General features: G+C 47.0%; 3 protein-coding genes across 6 annotated transcripts in view; 1 reads left to right on the forward strand and 2 right to left on the reverse strand.

The window, feature by feature from the left end:
• Positions 1–3,330: 3,330 nt before the first annotated feature.
• On the reverse strand, positions 3,331–4,706 carry LOC8035787 (COA8 family protein CBG23705, mitochondrial). Its single transcript, XM_002411503.3, has 4 exons — positions 4,618–4,706; positions 4,156–4,398; positions 3,568–3,710; positions 3,331–3,481 (listed from the first exon to the last, which is right to left on the reverse strand). Exons 1-4 carry the CDS (start codon positions 4,657–4,659, stop codon positions 3,376–3,378), a joined length of 534 nt encoding a protein of 177 aa, XP_002411548.3. The 5' UTR covers positions 4,660–4,706; the 3' UTR covers positions 3,331–3,375.
• A 206-nt stretch (positions 4,707–4,912) lies between these two features.
• Positions 4,913–7,607, forward strand: LOC115330709 (probable dimethyladenosine transferase). The gene has a single exon (XM_029992616.4). It carries the CDS (start codon positions 5,048–5,050, stop codon positions 5,963–5,965), a length of 918 nt encoding a protein of 305 aa, XP_029848476.1. The 5' UTR covers positions 4,913–5,047; the 3' UTR covers positions 5,966–7,607.
• A 5,931-nt stretch (positions 7,608–13,538) lies between these two features.
• LOC8035788 (protein numb) overlaps positions 13,539–16,496 on the reverse strand; it is an 87,633-nt gene continuing 84,675 nt past the window's right edge. For all 4 annotated transcript variants that reach the window (XM_040500185.1, XM_029992615.4, XM_029992611.4 and 1 more), the window contains exon 7: positions 13,539–15,869. In XM_040500185.1, coding sequence (XP_040356119.1) covers positions 15,436–15,869 — 434 coding nt within the window. In that variant the 3' untranslated portion in view covers positions 13,539–15,435. The remainder of the gene's footprint in view (positions 15,870–16,496) is intronic.

A 16,496-nucleotide genomic window follows, 5' to 3' on the forward strand; every position in this document is an offset into this window, starting at 1 on the left:
TGTGTGAGATGGAACTTGTTTTGAATAAATCGTGATTTTTATATGAGAGTGAGTTTTGGTTTTGTGTTTAATCACGAAAGTGAGTGTGTGGGATCACCCTGTGTTGAATAAATCGTGACTGCGACTAAAGGGGATTTTTAGTTTCCCGTTGGATCGTGATGGTGAATGTCTGTGATGACCGAATAAATCGGGATTGTGAGTGTGATTGCGATTTGATGAGAGAAACGGCGGTAATCTTGAGTGTGAGTGAGATCGGCTCAAATGCCGGCCTATGCTCATGACGCGTGTCTTGCGCGTTCTCAAAACAATTGACGGTACTTGCAAAAAACGCCAAGAATTTTATCAAAACTCTAATGGAGAGCCGATCATAGGATTCATTTTGACTACCTTGGGGACCTTTCGAAGTGCAAACCAAATGTCGGTATCAAGGCGCCTTCTCCGGAATAAGCCTCCATCAGGATGCAGGTACCTCGGGCGGAATTCGAACCCGTCACTTCCGGAATCCGAACCCACCGGTCTGTAGGCCGGCGCTTTGCCTCGGAGCCACAGGCTCCGGGTTAATATTGTGACTCAACCATAAAACGAAATGACCTATCAAAACGCCGTTTATTTTCTTCCATGGCTTGCACAAAGTACGCAAAAAAAAAAAAAAGATCGGGCGTGATTTTTAGGAACTCAAAAAGTAAATTGTGATAAGATGATTAGTCAAAATCGCTAATCCCTGATCTATATTATAATTATGAAATGAAGTTTATAAAACACGAAAACTCAAACTGCTAGAAGATATTATGTAAATTCGCGCAAGCAATAACTAAATAAAATAAATATATGAATAGGCAAAGTGACGTCTTTCAGAAATAAAAACATGCAAAACATCCGACCTTGCTTTATTTCATCGTCTTCGACAGTACAATGGAATAAAGGCAAGGCTGCGTCATAGTCGACGTCAGCGCTAAGTTCACTATCCTGTTTTTGTGCGCTTTAAAATAGCTATGACAAAACATATTTTGCAAGCTGACAAAAATCAAATGATGCAAAACAATCGCTGCATGTGGTAGGAAACTTCAGGTTGAGGAATGACGCGGGAAAGCAGTCAAAGAAAAAAAAGCTAAATCCCCTAAAAAAAAAATATATATATATATATATATATCAGTGTGTCTAACCGAAAAAAAAATACGGGTTCGGTTACGGTTCAGGTTCAGGTTCAGGTAAATTTATTTTGTTCCGGTTCAGTTCCGGTTCGATTAATTCGATCCGCGAACCGGTTCGCAAACCGGTTCGGGGCGCTGAACCGGTTCGCGAACCGGTTTGGAAATTATAAATGACAAATTGCAACATCAAAATAAATTACAAATAAAACATCTGAAATCACGAAACGGGATACATCGTAGTGTAAGGCTCAGGGATTTCTACCAGGAATGGTTTCTTTATGTGCACTCAAAGGTTACCTCACCGACGTTTACGCATTCGGACTTCATCTAATTGGGTCCGACGCAGTAGCTGTAAAATCCGCGACCTCCTTACAAACCCACTTACAAGTAGAACTTGCTAACTATCCCGCCACCTCGGCGTGTAAGCAATTGAAGGAACAGTTGGGAGAAAATACAGCTTTCTTTATTTGAACTAGCCTTCGGTAACTCAAATTAGACCCTGAAGTTTTCATTAAACAAGATACGGAATATGAAAAACACTTCACCGAACGCAACGCCAGAAGGACGTGATAGGATAAATATTAAAATTGAAGAGTTCGCTGTCTCACAAATATCTTAGCTTCTAAGTGCCGAAACCGGATGCATTATTATCAAACTCCACAGCCTTTTCTTTTCTTATTCCGATGGAAGCAAGCTTCAAGAACTCGCGCGTTCTAGAAACGTGTTATGAAATGAGCACACAGCAACATTTAGGATTTACGAGATTGTAGGAAAATGAAATCCCGCGACGCGATTTTTTTTTCTTTTTGCACAGCCTTCCAATTCTTCCGTGCAAGCCGCGACCAGCGCAATACTGGTTCCTATGTCAAGATTCATGGATGCAGCGTTTGTCAAGATTCATGGATGTAGCGTTTATATTCCTAAGACTGAGTGGAGAAGAAAAATATGTAAGCGACGTGTGTGTCAGTTGACGGCACTTAAAAAACAAATGGCATTGATAGCACATTCATTGTCAACAGCGCGTGGCCGAACCGTTTTGACATGAGCCGGTAACCGTTATTTTTTTTCCGGTTCAGTTCCGGTTCGGGTTCATCGCGATAACAATATAACGGTTCGGGTTCGGGTTCAGTTCCGGAAAAATTACCGGTTCGGTTCCGGTTCGACACCCTGATATATATATATATATATCAGGGTGTCGATATATAGGTGGGCTCGCCTTATTCCGTTGTGGTTCAACACGAGATGAAACGAAGTATGGTCGGCACCGTAAAAAGGAAAATGACCCTGTAGAGGAAAAAGCCTTCAAGAAGCCGACAGGAAATTGATGCCACCAGTACTTTGGACGCGCTGGTGACGCCAGCAACAAACACGCAAGAAAAGAGAAAAATGTCTCTTTTCTGGGAGGTCTTTCGCACCCTACGAGTAGAAAGGGCTAACCGAGCGAGGGTCCCCCTGCGGTCGCGCCCCGAGAGCCGAGTGACGAGCCCACCTACCCCAGCTTTCTTCAGGCGTGGCCCTGGGCTCCAGCCTCCTTAGCGCCCCCCTTAATCCAGGGCTGCGCCTGGTGATAGTTACGAAATTGCAGAGGGTAAGCAAATAGGCGAAGAAAAAAATCATATTTTTGTTTCTTCATTTCTAGCATAGGGTACAGCCATTAGCATCCATCCATCCAGCTGGCTAGTCTGGGCAGTTTGCCCACTGAGTTTGCCGATGAGAAAGAAGTAACAAATTTAAAGCATCTGCCGCAAATTTTCTTGGCAGGCATCCGCGAAAAACAAAGAAAGAAAAAAAAAAAAAAGGCAACTAAAAGAGCGTTAGCTAGTTGAGGTAACTGACCACTGATCTCTAGAAATCAGTGTAACTGCTGACTGATAAACCAGAATGCCAGAAGATGAAGCTAGAAGGCCAGCAGCGGAATTGTGTTAAAGTGCTGGATATTTTATTTAATTATCCAGAAATGAGTGATTGGAGGGGCGCCATAATTGACGGTTATAAAATAGATAAATTGATACATGCTCGATGTTTAGATATTACATCCCATTTCGCGTGAAACGTGTCCTTTTGTGTACTTCATATTACTCTCTTCGGGCTGGTGTCGCCATCTGGCTGGTGTGTCTAGAATTACGAGGCGCGACTTGGGTTTGAACTCGCACTTGAAGGTCAATAAAGAAACACAGGCCTTGATTCAAAACTTGGAAGACTAGTTACATTTATTTCTATACACCTAAGGAATCTTTTGAAAGACACCATTTTGAAATTCCCTGCTGTAGTATGCCCAATTGCTTTTGATTGCAGGCCACAGGAGACCGAAGTTTTTCTTGTACCAAGTCCTGCGGTGGGTGGCAAAAAACATAAATAAGTGCAGCATAAAAAAAAAAAGTAACAAGAAAACGTTAAGCAGTAATGAAACGCTTACCAGTTGTACTGCATATGCTTCTGGTGGTTGTCATTTAAGAAAGTTCGGTAAAACTCTGCCATCTCTTCAGCTGGTACATTTTCTTTCTTGATACCTTGCCTGCTGTACTCCTCCAACTTTCTTCGAGTGAACTCATCTTTCTTCTGCGTGTACAATGTGCTAAAACTTACAATCAAATCACAAATATATAAATGCATTTTTAATAGCACTGTCTCTCTTTTATCAATGGGAAATCGGTAATAGATCGATGGATGAATCCGGCTGAGCCCTTTGGATCGGGCGGTGGCTTACGCCACCTAGCCATTTTGTTTTACCATTTAAGCATAGATCCTTTTCAAAACTGTGCGCCACCTAGTAGATGCTGCGCCAGTTATGCGAGACCGCCATTGTTTAGGCACATATTGTTCTGGTGTTCGGTATGAAAGTATGAACTCGGATCCAATCAAGCCACCATACCAATCATATGCTTTGTGCCAAAGAAATGGCGACCACCAGTCTTGCTTGATGGACTTTTGGAAAGGATCTATTCGGGGAACTAGAGCTCTTGAATATGCTACGCTTAAAGTATCGGCTCTAAGGGTAACATACCCTGTGAAAGTCAGTGTTGTGTTTTGTCCAGTACTCCTGGTTCCAATCCTGGACAGCGGCGTATTGCATCCTGAACTGCGCTTCTGCAGGGGACTCGTTTTCTGGGACACGAAGTTTCACGTGCCTCAGATTGGACACGGGATCAGGCGGCGACACGAGCGTGGCGACGCTGGACAGACGTGCTACATCTTGCGGTCTGACCACGTCTTGCGACTTGTTGACTCTCACGGATGCCGTTTTGTTCTGCAATAGGCCATTCTAGTGTGAACACGTAGTGTAAATGCAGAAGTCGCGTTTAGCAGACGACTTAGCGGACGGGAATTCTCGCTCTGCAGACGACCTTTCAGACACGAAGCTGCGCACTGAGTTAATTGAGCAACCAGGCTACAAATTAGAATAATAATGCATAAATTGGCAACTTGGAAAGCTCAAAATAATGTTATAAGCGCGAAAAATACTCACGTTCTTGGATAAAAGGCTCAGAAACCTTTTGATGCCTTTCATTTCTGCAGTTTCTTCACAAAGCACTGGGCGCGGCCATTTTAAAGAAAGCGAACTTCGTCACGCAAGAGCCGCCGCTTCGTATTTATTGTGGTAAAAATATTTAATAAATAGTAATGTGTTCCATTTATCATAAATAAAAATCACAATGAACTAAAAATCAAATTTTTGGTATAAACAAATACTGGTCAGGCGGTTTCTGATTTTATCGGACGTGTAATTCGAGCGTGCGGTTGGAAACGTACGGCTTATTCAACAGTGTCAAGAAACATTGCAGTGATTGCACGTGTGGATCTGGCGTTACAACGTGAAGTTGTCAGTTTTGTGCTCCAAAACAACGTGAAATCTTAAAAAATTTCCATAAAGTGCGCGAAAAGTTTTTGTGACCGCCATGCCGAAGGTAAAAACACAACGGACTCGACCCCACGAGGAGGTACAGCGGCAGAACATCGCGTTTCGCACCGAGCTCGGGCAGCACATCCTGAAGAACCCGCTGGTGATCAACAGCATGATCGAGAAATCGGCCATCCGACCCACAGATGTAGTCCTCGAAGTGGGTCCCGGCACGGGCAACATGACTGTCAAACTGCTCGAAAAGGCCAAGAAAGTGGTCGCCTGCGAGGTAGACACCCGCCTCGTCGCCGAACTCCAGAAACGAGTCCAAGGCACCCATATGCAGAGCAAGCTTCAGATTCTGGTGGGCGACGTGCTCAAATCCGAGCTACCTTTCTTCGACATATGCGTCGCTAACCTTCCCTACCAAATCTCGTCGCCGTTCGTGTTTAAACTCCTGCTCCACCGTCCCTTCTTCCGGTGCGCCACGCTCATGTTTCAACGCGAGTTTGCGCAGCGGTTGGTCGCTAAACCTGGCGATAAGTTGTACTGTCGCTTGTCCGTGAACACGCAGCTTTTGGCGCGCGTCGACATGCTGATGAAGGTGGGCAAGAACAACTTCAGGCCTCCGCCCAAGGTGGAATCGAGCGTTGTGAGGCTGGAACCGCGCAATCCGCCGCCGGCCATCAACTTCGTGGAGTGGGACGGACTGCTTCGAGTCTGCTTCGTGCGCAAGAACAAAACGCTCGGCGCCGAGTTCAAGCAGACGGCTGTCTTGGCGATGCTGGAGAAGAACTACAGGGTCCACTGCTCCGTGCAGAACGAGATGCTGCCCGAGGACTTCAGCATGAAGGACAAGGTGGAGGAGCTGCTGAACGGCGCCGGGTTTGCTGACAAGAGGGCGCGTACAATGGACACGGACGACTTTCTAGCGTTGCTGCATCTCTTCAACTCAAACGGGATTCATTTCGCGTGATACCGTTGTTGTTGCGCTGTTGTTTTGGCGCTATAGGTTCTGCAAGTTTGTGTGTGCGTTGAGGCAAAATTGTCCACAGAGTCGAGCGACACGCTTCGTGTGCGCGCGGTGAATTCGGCGATCGGATCGGACGTTTTCAGCCACATCCAGTAGGTCCAAGGTTTCGGGGGAGCGTGTGTCGGTTGCTGAAGACGAGCGGCTGAAAACGTTATTTCTGGTTACTTAATTTGCCGTGCACGCGAAACATTGCATGTCTGTTAAGTGGTGTCGTTCCACTGACACGACAAGGGCAGATTTTGTTTTTTGTCCGTCGGCAAAACGAAATTGGGTCTTTTGGAAACTCGAGCGATTTCGCACACCATCGAATGTGTTGACAAAAATGTTCAGTTTTAGCCAGTCTCGGAAGCATAAAAAAAAAAGGGGGCTGTCAACGAAGTGTATTCACATGTTGGTGAACGTTTGATATTTGTCACTCCTTTTGCGGTGTGCCGCATAAACGCGTTTATTGTATGCTACGCTGTATTTGCGGTTTGAGCGAGTCTGTGAGCCGGCTGGCCGCTGGAGTGGCCGTTAGTTACAGAGTTGCCCTACATTCTTTCACGGCGTTGAGGCGATTTGCTGTAAATATATTTTCAAATGTCACACATATAGGTGTATTTGTGAAACACTGATATCTGAGAAGAAAAATGCGCCGGTCTTCTCGACACTGCAGCCTGGGACAGTGATCTGTCTGCTAAGCAAAGCCCTGTTCACAGACTTGCAACCGAGACAAGACCGGTTTTAAAGCCTCCTGCGACGTCTTGGAACTAGCTCCGCAGCAGCGCATCCTGTCCTAAGACGTCGCAAAACCCCTTTAAAAACCGGTATTGTCTCAGTCGATCCTACTCGGTTGCAAGTGTGTTAGAAAATTGCCAGTGGCCACGATTACTGTTTTTTTGTAGCAGCCTGCATTCAGAGCACTGTGCGTCGACGGACTTTCTTGGCTCCAACATGCGAAAGGTGGCAGGTCTGCACTGTCGGCGCCACAAAGCACGAGCTACCGGCAACACGACAAACGATGAAGAGCGCTACCAATTCAGCGGATCACTGATATTCCACTATGTGAATGTCGCCAATGAACGACCAGCACCTTTAGCAGAGTAGCCAACATAAATTCCTCTGTACACATGCTGTGATGATGCTGCCGGCACTTTTCGCCATACTGTCTGCTTTGGCAGAATTCATATCTCCAATGCCCTATAGGCATTTTTCATTTACTTTAGTTCTCAGTCACGCGTATTCCATATTTGGCATGTGGTACAGAATAATAACATTTCAACCTGGAGTATGCGAAAAATATAGGCGAGCGAAACAAGAATGACAATCGCACATGTTTCGTGAACCCCTTCCAGCGGCGTGGAGAGATCAAAACAATGTTTTAACGCATACCAGAAGTGACGACATTAAAGATGGCTGCTTCCTTGTGGAAAAGGTGCATAGACAGCAGTAGTTCCAAGATGGCGGAAAAGACAATAGATTCTCCAGGATTTCTTGTGAGCCTGCTTGACGACGCTGCCTAGTGTGCTAGAATTAATTTATTTGGCTGAAAATACGAAGTGGTCAGGACAGAAGCATATTAAAAGTAACAAAGGTGATGATGTGCGTTTAGAAAAATTAGCATGTTGATTTTTAAAAATTGCAAGCGGAACACAATTTTTTATTTGGCGCACTCGCTTTTTCCGTTAAAACGGCACGATGCACGAACGCATCCGACCAGAACCATGCGGTAACAGTTGCACCAAGTCCGATAGTCCCTGCCACCATCTCCGCTGCTGTCCCCACTCTGGTGCTTTGTTCGTTCGTGAGAGGGCAAGTGGCGGGCTCGAGTTGCGAATACCGCTTCGTCCGTTTCTCGTATAAAGAGATGTCCCAACATGTTCCACTCGCAACACTGGAAGTTGCAAGTGCATTCATAAACAGTGTTGCACAGTTGGATACAATGTGCACTTTATGCCTCGATGGTGTGAAGACTGTGTACGTGGCGTCTCCCAGAAACTCCCACCACAACTAGCACTCAAACACGAGTGGAATAAAAAGCTTGCGGTCGCGAACCCCGGCGGCTTTGATCCCGCTTTTGGCGTCTGCTCATTTCCTCCGAAGCATTTGCTCGCCGTCTTTCCGCCTCGCATCCTCCAAACTCTCCCGCCATATTAGTGAGCATGCCCGATCAACGACTCCCAGATAACGAGGTCGTACTGCTGGGAAGGAAGGATAGAACGGGAAGACAAAGGTTAATTGCGCGATTGTTTCGGTTTGCGACACTGTGCTGGGGATTATTGGGGGGATTTAGAAGAGGTATAAACTGGAGAAGTGGAGGATAAAAGGCACAAAAGTTGGCAAGATTTGTACGCCATAATGCAGCAATGAGGTTGATTCTCTACAAGCAGAGGTCCAGGTGCGTTTCCCTCGGTATAAAAGGGCTTTTGTTGCCTTTGCACCATTGTGCGGTTCGACCCAAACACCCTTGTGACAAAAAGAAGGGCAGTTATCCAGGCATGCTCTTCTTTACTTATGGGAGGCTGTTTAGCTGGACAAGAGTTCCGGCTGAACGCTGACACCACTTGTGCGACGGTCTTCCGTTAGGAAAGTGTTGCCTGAAGCTGGTAAGGGCCAGCCATACAACATATTTCATGTTTAACAATTCCTGGCCTCACCGCCCGGGGTATGTTGCTCTATGAACAAGGTGTCTCGAGGCATCATCTGGTCGTCGCGTGCGACTCGCGGTTACTCGGTAAGCACTATTTCCAGCATCCACTGGTCTTTTGGAACGTGGCACATTGGGAAACTCCAGTGGCTCTAGCCCTGCCTGTGTTTGTCTCGGAGAGCATGCCCTCGGGATCTCGCTCCTTACCTTCACGCTTCAGCCGCCATGCGCGAGATTGTTTAAAAATAATCATGCCCGTAGGTTTAGAGGGGCAGGAAGTTAGTTGACCTCAATGGGGCTTCTGGTTGTGTCCACAGTACACGAGAAATTTAGCCAGTGCAGTACCACTGGTGCAAGACTACAATGTCCGTCCACATCGAAATGGGCAGGGGTTGGGATTGAACTCAGGATCCCCAATGTAAGCTTTTGGTCCACGTGCCCAAAGCTGTGGTGCGTTATCACGCTCTGCCATTGATCCCAAAAACTGCTCTGGACTGTAATGAACTAACGAAAGACCCGCACGGAACGGTTGCACATCTGGGATGCTTGATGTCTGCTTAAGCGAAGCCGTTGCTTCTTCCACCTGCACCGTTGGAGCCTTGGGTGGATATGCTGCAGTGCATGTGGTGTAGCAAACGCACCCAAGGTTCCACAGCAAAGATCGTGCAGTCCAGTGTGTGGAAGGTAAGGGTGTGAGTTTAGAAAAGCCCCTAGCCAACTTGAAAGCCAAGGAACAGGCAAGTACATGGGCAGGATGGCACTTAACGGCACTATTGTTCCAGGACACTGCACTGCAGAGATTTCGTATGAATCTCTACTCTTCTTAACATATTAAAAAGAGGTCTTCAATCCATCAATCTCTTCCTATTGCAAGATGGAGAGCAACGACTGAAATTTTGCTGGTATGCAGTGTCTTGGTTGAGGCAAGCGGACCCCTCAGTATACACCACTTTCAATCAAGAGACTGGGAGCCTCTTAACATGCATTGTCTGGTGCGGTGAGCAAAGCCACCAGACATTGCTTCCAAAGGTCAAATGCTTTTGTGACAAGATTTAAAAATTTCTATGACATGGGGCTTGGCTTACATTCCTCATATGAATCGCCTGAGGTATGGAGCTTTCTTTCCCGTTCTGGGTCAAGAGTCACATAATAATTACCAAGAAAATTTCATTTATAAAAAAATCTATTCATAGAGCAAAACAATTTTGCATTGAAACAGAAAGAGAGACAATACCTATATCAGTGACAGGTTAAGAATTCGGTATAAGCTCCCCCTTCAGCAACTGCATGTTGCCTTCTGCACGGTTTAACAAACTGTTATCAAAAGCAAAAAGCTTGCACTGAAGGCGGAGCATCTAGTGCATTCTTAACCTAGAACTGACTACAGGTATGTTTGGAAATACTGTAGTTATGCACCCTGGCAGTGGCACAGCCAGAGTTGTTTGGGGGGAGGGGGTGGGGGCCTCAGATCTCGACTTGGGAAGCGGGGGTCACGCATAAATACAATGGGTATTCAGTGGTTGCCACATTTGAGGGCGATGTTTAGAGTACATGCCCAGAACAAACTCATAATAGGCTACTAAGATCGGCAATCTTAGTGGTGTGAAGGCACGTTGCAGAACTGTGGAAGCTCACCTTCAGCATGCACCCAGCGGTTGCGAACACAGCAATGGCCGCCAGTGAATACTCCCATGTTGTAGGGTGGGCCACATTTTGGAAAAAAATGCAGCCCACCCCCAAATGTAGCCAACCCGCTTCCTCCCCCACTACGCTGTCATACCTTGGATACATTTTTGTACACTGCCGTAGGTAGACTTGGGGGCAGAATGGAACCTTAATCGTAGGTGTATCCAATTTGTTATATCAAGAGTTCTGTGTTTTCGGATAAATCCGAACAACTCCAACTCCAAAAAACACCCGCCAGTAAAATTTTGGTCAATTCGGATTTATCCCATGAATTGCAAATTTTAATGTGCCAATGCCTCCCCCTCCTCCCCCCTTAAAAAAAATAAATAAAAGGAAAAAGACGGTATTTTACAATAGTGTTCTACCAGCGCACAAGGTCAATGGTCCTGGAAAAATGCCACCACAGTTACCTTTCCAGTCATAGACCATTGCCGAAAGGGGTCTTACTGCTTATCTCGTCAAAATTAATTAAAAACAAAAAAAGAAATTGGATTGTGTGTAGTATGCTCATACAGCCTCAACTACGTCTGCCTCAACAGGCAACTTTTCTCCCAGCTGTAGATGAGCAATTCAGCCAGTGCAGTACAACCACTAACCTGGGGTCTTTAACAAGGGCACCACGCAGTAGCGACACACGACCGCACACCGGTACAATACTTCTCCAGGTCGAAACAGGCGGGAGTGTGGATCCAACCCAGGATCCCTGGGTTCTGCAGCGCGAGCTTTCGCAAGGTTTATTCAGGACAACAGGTCATTGTACTTTCGGGTCACGACAAAAGCCACTGTTGTAGTTTCCAGTTTGGGCCATACTATTTGTGCTTCAGAGGAAGGAGAGGTTGTGTTTTTGTAAGAATGAAAGCCACAGACCATGAGATTACATAAAATGAAGAAGAGGGGCAGCTAAACTTCTTTATTACATCTTTTACCACTTCACCTCACGTGGGCAGTAGGTTGATGAAATGCGATGGAATGAATATAAGCTTCCCAGCGATTACCTCCAGGAGTTTGATTTTAAGGTATAGACATTGATCGAAGCAACACCAGTGATGTGATTGGCCTCAGCCATTGGGGAGCATCTTTCGGAGCAGCCAAAACAGCGTTCTGGAGCAGCAAATATGGCCTTTGGAGCAACCGAAACAGTGTTTTAGAGCAGCAAAAGTGGCTTTTGGAGCTGATATTATTAGAAAAACAAAAACATTTGTTTTAAGGGCTCCACAAACGAATGTACTTTTTCTAGTGTTCTGTTCTGATGTGACATGTTGCAACGGAGCTCGCTGCCAGTGTTTTTACTGCTGAGGCATCCCACAAGTGTACAGTGCTGTAGGCGTAGCTGAGCAATTTCGAAAAATTGCTTGCCACCGTTTTACCGATTCCCGACGCGCCAGATTTTCGTCAAAAGTAAGCAAACGTACAACAATGGATCGCAAGCGTCCCGGCTGGTGCCTCTGTCGTGCAATCATGATTGCATGCACGTGAGGGCAACCTCGGCAGGCTTGCAGTTGCACGAGCGGAGACAACGGCTATTCGATTGAAACTATGCCACTCCGCATCGTCACCAACTGATTCCCAAAATTGAATGCAAAATGTAACTGTCGAGCATACGACAAAAAAAAACAAAAAAAACAGCTCAGCGGCGCGTGCTTCCCAGGTCGGCGAACAAGGTACAAGCTAAACACACATAAAAAAAGAACCTGAGCGCACCGATGCAAGACATCGCGAGCCAGGATCAAAACGTTAATGGAGCGCTTTGTGCAACGACTGAACTCGAGACAAACAAGCACGCTGTGCGGGTTCAGCATGCAGACATTGCTTTCTTTGCTTAAGCTCACTTCTCTTCACCAACTTTCTTTCGTGGCAGATTGTTCACGTACCGGGGTCCGTCTCAAAAAAAAGCCCACCGAGAGAAGCCTACGTAATTAATGCTTGGACATAGCAGTCTTTGAGTTAAAGAGGGATTTTTGTAGTAACGTATGATTTACACAAGAACAGGAATTTTGAGGAACATGTGGCGGTACTTAGTTTCAATTTAGAAAGCTCCGTATCTGCAGCGACATGGAGACGGCAACACCCGTCGTCGCGCTACCACGGTGACTAGAAGGCGGGGACCAAATATAGTTTTCCCACAACCATTGCTTTCAGGAGCGAGTGCTTCAGCTCACAAAATAACTCCTGCCGCGCAAAAACACGTGCTTTCGTATCACAGCATGACGGCATAGCTGGTACCCGGCACGCTAGCGTCGGAGTGTCCGCACACCCCCGCGTCTATCGTTGAAAATATTTCAAGCAAAGGCGCGAGACAACACCCCAAGACGACGAAAACGCAAAGTGGCGGGAAAACCATGCAAGACTGAACGGACATTTGATGCAGGGTACCAGGCATGAAGCCACGGGAAGGGGGCAGCTCCTTAAAATAGTCCATTTTGCTAAGATCTCCTCTTCCCCTCTCCCTCACACAGCATTTTGTCATGGGCGGCCCCCCCCCCCCCCCCCCCCCCCCGAATCAAAATCCTGGCTACGTGCCTCCAAGGTATACTTTGTGTCGGGCGGCCGCTTGCGCCACATAACACACGCATGCTTAATTACGGAACTCGGTTTAGTTTTGAAAGGCGACCAAAACTGTTTTTTTTTTTTTTTGCGCAGGCTTGGCACATATTACCCATATTTTGGCAAAATGTAGCAGGATGTAGAAGGGTTAGCCACTTGGAGCAGTTTGGCGCAATTGGAGCAGCTATCACATCACTACAACACTACTGCGCAACTTTTGTTGCGGGACAAATTATGATTGGCAATGGCAATGGCACCGAACGCCAAATACAGCTGAAGAAATAATAATTGATACAAGCGTGTTTTATTTATTTTTTATCTAGCATACATTTACACTTGGATATTATTGATTTAATAATTTATTTTGAATAGGAAACACCGCAAAGTTAAACTCCGAATTTCGGAGGATTGGAAATCAAACAAAAATAAACTCCGATAAACTCAAAAATTTCGGAAAAAACACAATCTTCGAAAAACACCCTCCAAATTTCACGAAAAATAAACTCCGAAAACACGGAATCCTAGTTATGTCCTTTGACCAAGCTTGATGATGCTTATTGATCCCGATGGTAAAAGGAATAAATAAGCACGACACTAATTGACACTACCATCTTAACAAACGGCTGTCTGCTGAGAAGAAAGTCCACAAGACGCCCGTAGTATAACTTATCACTGTCATACTCATTTATTACATAACTTGCAAGTACACCAGTATCAATGATTTCAGCATTAATTAAACAGACAGTGCACAACAAAAAGGTAAAGTTGGCAGGTGAAAACACAAAACAGGTCGCACTAGCAAAAACGAGACAATCACGCACACACACAAAAAACAGGCTTTACCTAAAGCAAAAGTGTTCTTTCCCTGCTGTTCCCTACTATGCTTGCTGAAGCAGAAAGCACGAAATAAAAGTCAACCACAGTTTAAAGTCTTTGTACATCTCTCCACATTTTTTTTTTTCTTTTGTAGCTCACCTATTAGACTTTTATAGGGAAGGATATTCCCTAGACAAAAGAGAGGTGGGGAAACGAGTCTGTACCTACAGCTTCGACACTGCGTGACAGGAGCCAACAAACGACGAGACTGCCGCTAATCGACGGATGATGGAATGAAACGAAAGAAACGTTTGCAGCGAAACTTAGAACTGCCCAAAAGTCGATTTGTATGAATCGACAGATGATTGGGAGGGGGGGGGAGGGGCGGAGGGGAGGGGACAGGAGACACATGAAATCTTCCGCGTCTCATGTATCACCCGAAAATTTCGCTATCCCGCCAATGAACGATGCTTGTGCGAGCTAAAATTCAAAATAAAAGTAACCGCGAAAAGAAAAGGAAAGAAGCACACCGGGAGACGAAGACGCTTGCCGACGTTCGACACCACGCAAACGGAAAGCACCACCATGCAATTGGAATATCGGCCTATTTTTGTTTTTCCTTTTGTAATTTTTCTCTAGCTTGTGAAGGACACGGTTCGGCTCCATCTTGGCTTCTCAAAACAAAGTAAAAATAGACATAAATATTCTTACACGAACCCAGAAAAAGGGGGAGGGGGGAGGGAGGGAAACGATGAGGGGGCCAAGAAAGCCGCCGATCGTTATGAAACGACGAGAAAAGATACGCAAGTCCAGGGAACGAAACGAGACGTGGGCAAAGCGGCAAAAAAGCCCCGCTGGAATGGCAAAAGTTGCTTCGTCGTCCAACAGAAGCGAAGTACGAAGCGCACAAAGGCAACACCGACGATGCTGCCTTCGCCGCGACGAAACCAACGGAGCGTCAAACAACTTCTTGGAGAGCCTCCGTAGCCGATCCTAACAAAAACACGCCACCGTCGGGACAGAAACCTCTTCGGATGGCGACTGGCGGCGAGACGACTTTCGCCGGCGGGCGACAGATCTCGGACCGAACGACGGAAATGCGAAAGAGCTTATGTACAAAAGCGTAGTCCTGTTTCGTTGCCCCTCCATCTTCGCAAAACGGTGCGGGCGTTTTTCGACGTCCCATAACAGACCCCAGGACGGTGGATGGTTTGGTTTCGTGGAGAGACCATTCGATCCCCAAACATGCCAGGCACGTCGACAGGCGCTTAGGGGAGTCTACCCCCACCCCCTCCCCCGTTTTTAATTGCCGAAGGAGACTCCCCTCCAATGGCAATCGGTGCAGACGGCGTTTCTGCGATGACGATCTCTTGGATACGGCCTAGAGACGATGACGACGTCTGCCGCCGAGACGGCCCAGAGTGGATCGTTTTCTCGACTGCGATCGGTCGCTTCTCGACATGGCCGTTCGCGGGATCAGATTTTTCTAAGAACGTGCCTTCGAGGACGCTCGTTCGTTGTACGAGCGTCCCGGAGGCTGCCGTCTTCCGTCGTCGAAATATGGAGCCCTGCCCTTTTGCCTCCCCACGTCGGGGGGTTGTGCAGCTTCTGCTCTTGCAACCGACGGAGAGTCCAACTCCATTCGACGACATGTCCCCCCCACCCCCTCTCGACCTCCTCTCACTCCACAAGAGCACCTCTCCGACAACCGTTCTCAACGGGTCAAACTGTTGTGCGGCTCCTACAAGTGAACCTCGAACGCCTTCACCGAGTTTGGCGCCACGAACGGGTTTGTAGCCACGGCGCTCGCGGCCGTGGGGGCGGAGCCGGTGGGACCGCCCCCTTTTTGCAACGGCAGCGACGCCCACTCCGCGTCGAAGGGGTCGCCGTAGTTCGTCGTTGTCGTCGCCGCCGCGGCGACGGCGGCATTGGCGTCTTGTACTGCCGTGGTCTTTTGCTGCCTGGCCCATTCGAAGAGCGCCGTGCGTTGAGGCGAGGGCAGCGACTCGGTGCCGCCCACCGATTGGCTGCGCGGGTGCGGGGCAGCGGCTGGGGTGCGGCGGGGCGGGGCCAGGGGCGGGGGTGCGGGCCCGCCTTCGTGGGGCACGGGGCTGGGCCGCGTGGGCAGGGATGCCAGCCAGGCGTCGGCGCGCGATGCGTCAGCCCAGGGGTTGCCTGAAAGAAGCGAGTGCACCTTCAAGAACGGAAATGAAAAGCGACAGATGTGAACGGAAGCAACAACTGGGTACGGTGAAACCCCAATCGTGCAACTTTCACGGAACACGGACCTTCAATGACTACTTTTAAGCTAATAATCTGCGGCACCATAAAAATAGTGACCATATCACACAATGAATTTATACTAGAGTCGCTGAAAACGACAGGGTGTCTGCTTTGCAGGTCCGGCCTCTGGCAAGCACTCATTGCCTTCAATTCAGTTATTTTTTATTATATTCAAGGTACAAACAGATTTTACTGAGAAAACGATTTGCTAGTTTGGGTTCATGACAATAAGGCGTCTGAGGAGCACAATGAGCAACTCAGGTTAGTAAGAATCTATACAGAAATACTACAAACAAGAATATACCAAACACTTGCATAATCATAGGAGCAATAGAAATTTTATTCAACTGAGAGGATGGCTAGGCTATGAGGGTGAAGGTGATTCAAGAAAGGAGAAGGTAGTGTTTTAAAGCTTAACTAAAATTTCCAAATATTTTTGTGCAGCAAAATTGGGTTATGGTCTTTCCCAGTATACATTATAACATGTTGGAAGATTAAACTGCCCAGATGAATGGCGTG

Source organism: Ixodes scapularis, unplaced genomic scaffold, assembly GCF_016920785.2.
Source record: "Ixodes scapularis isolate PalLabHiFi unplaced genomic scaffold, ASM1692078v2 PGA_scaffold10__122_contigs__length_95168666, whole genome shotgun sequence".
Classification (NCBI taxonomy): domain Eukaryota; kingdom Metazoa; phylum Arthropoda; class Arachnida; order Ixodida; family Ixodidae; genus Ixodes; species Ixodes scapularis.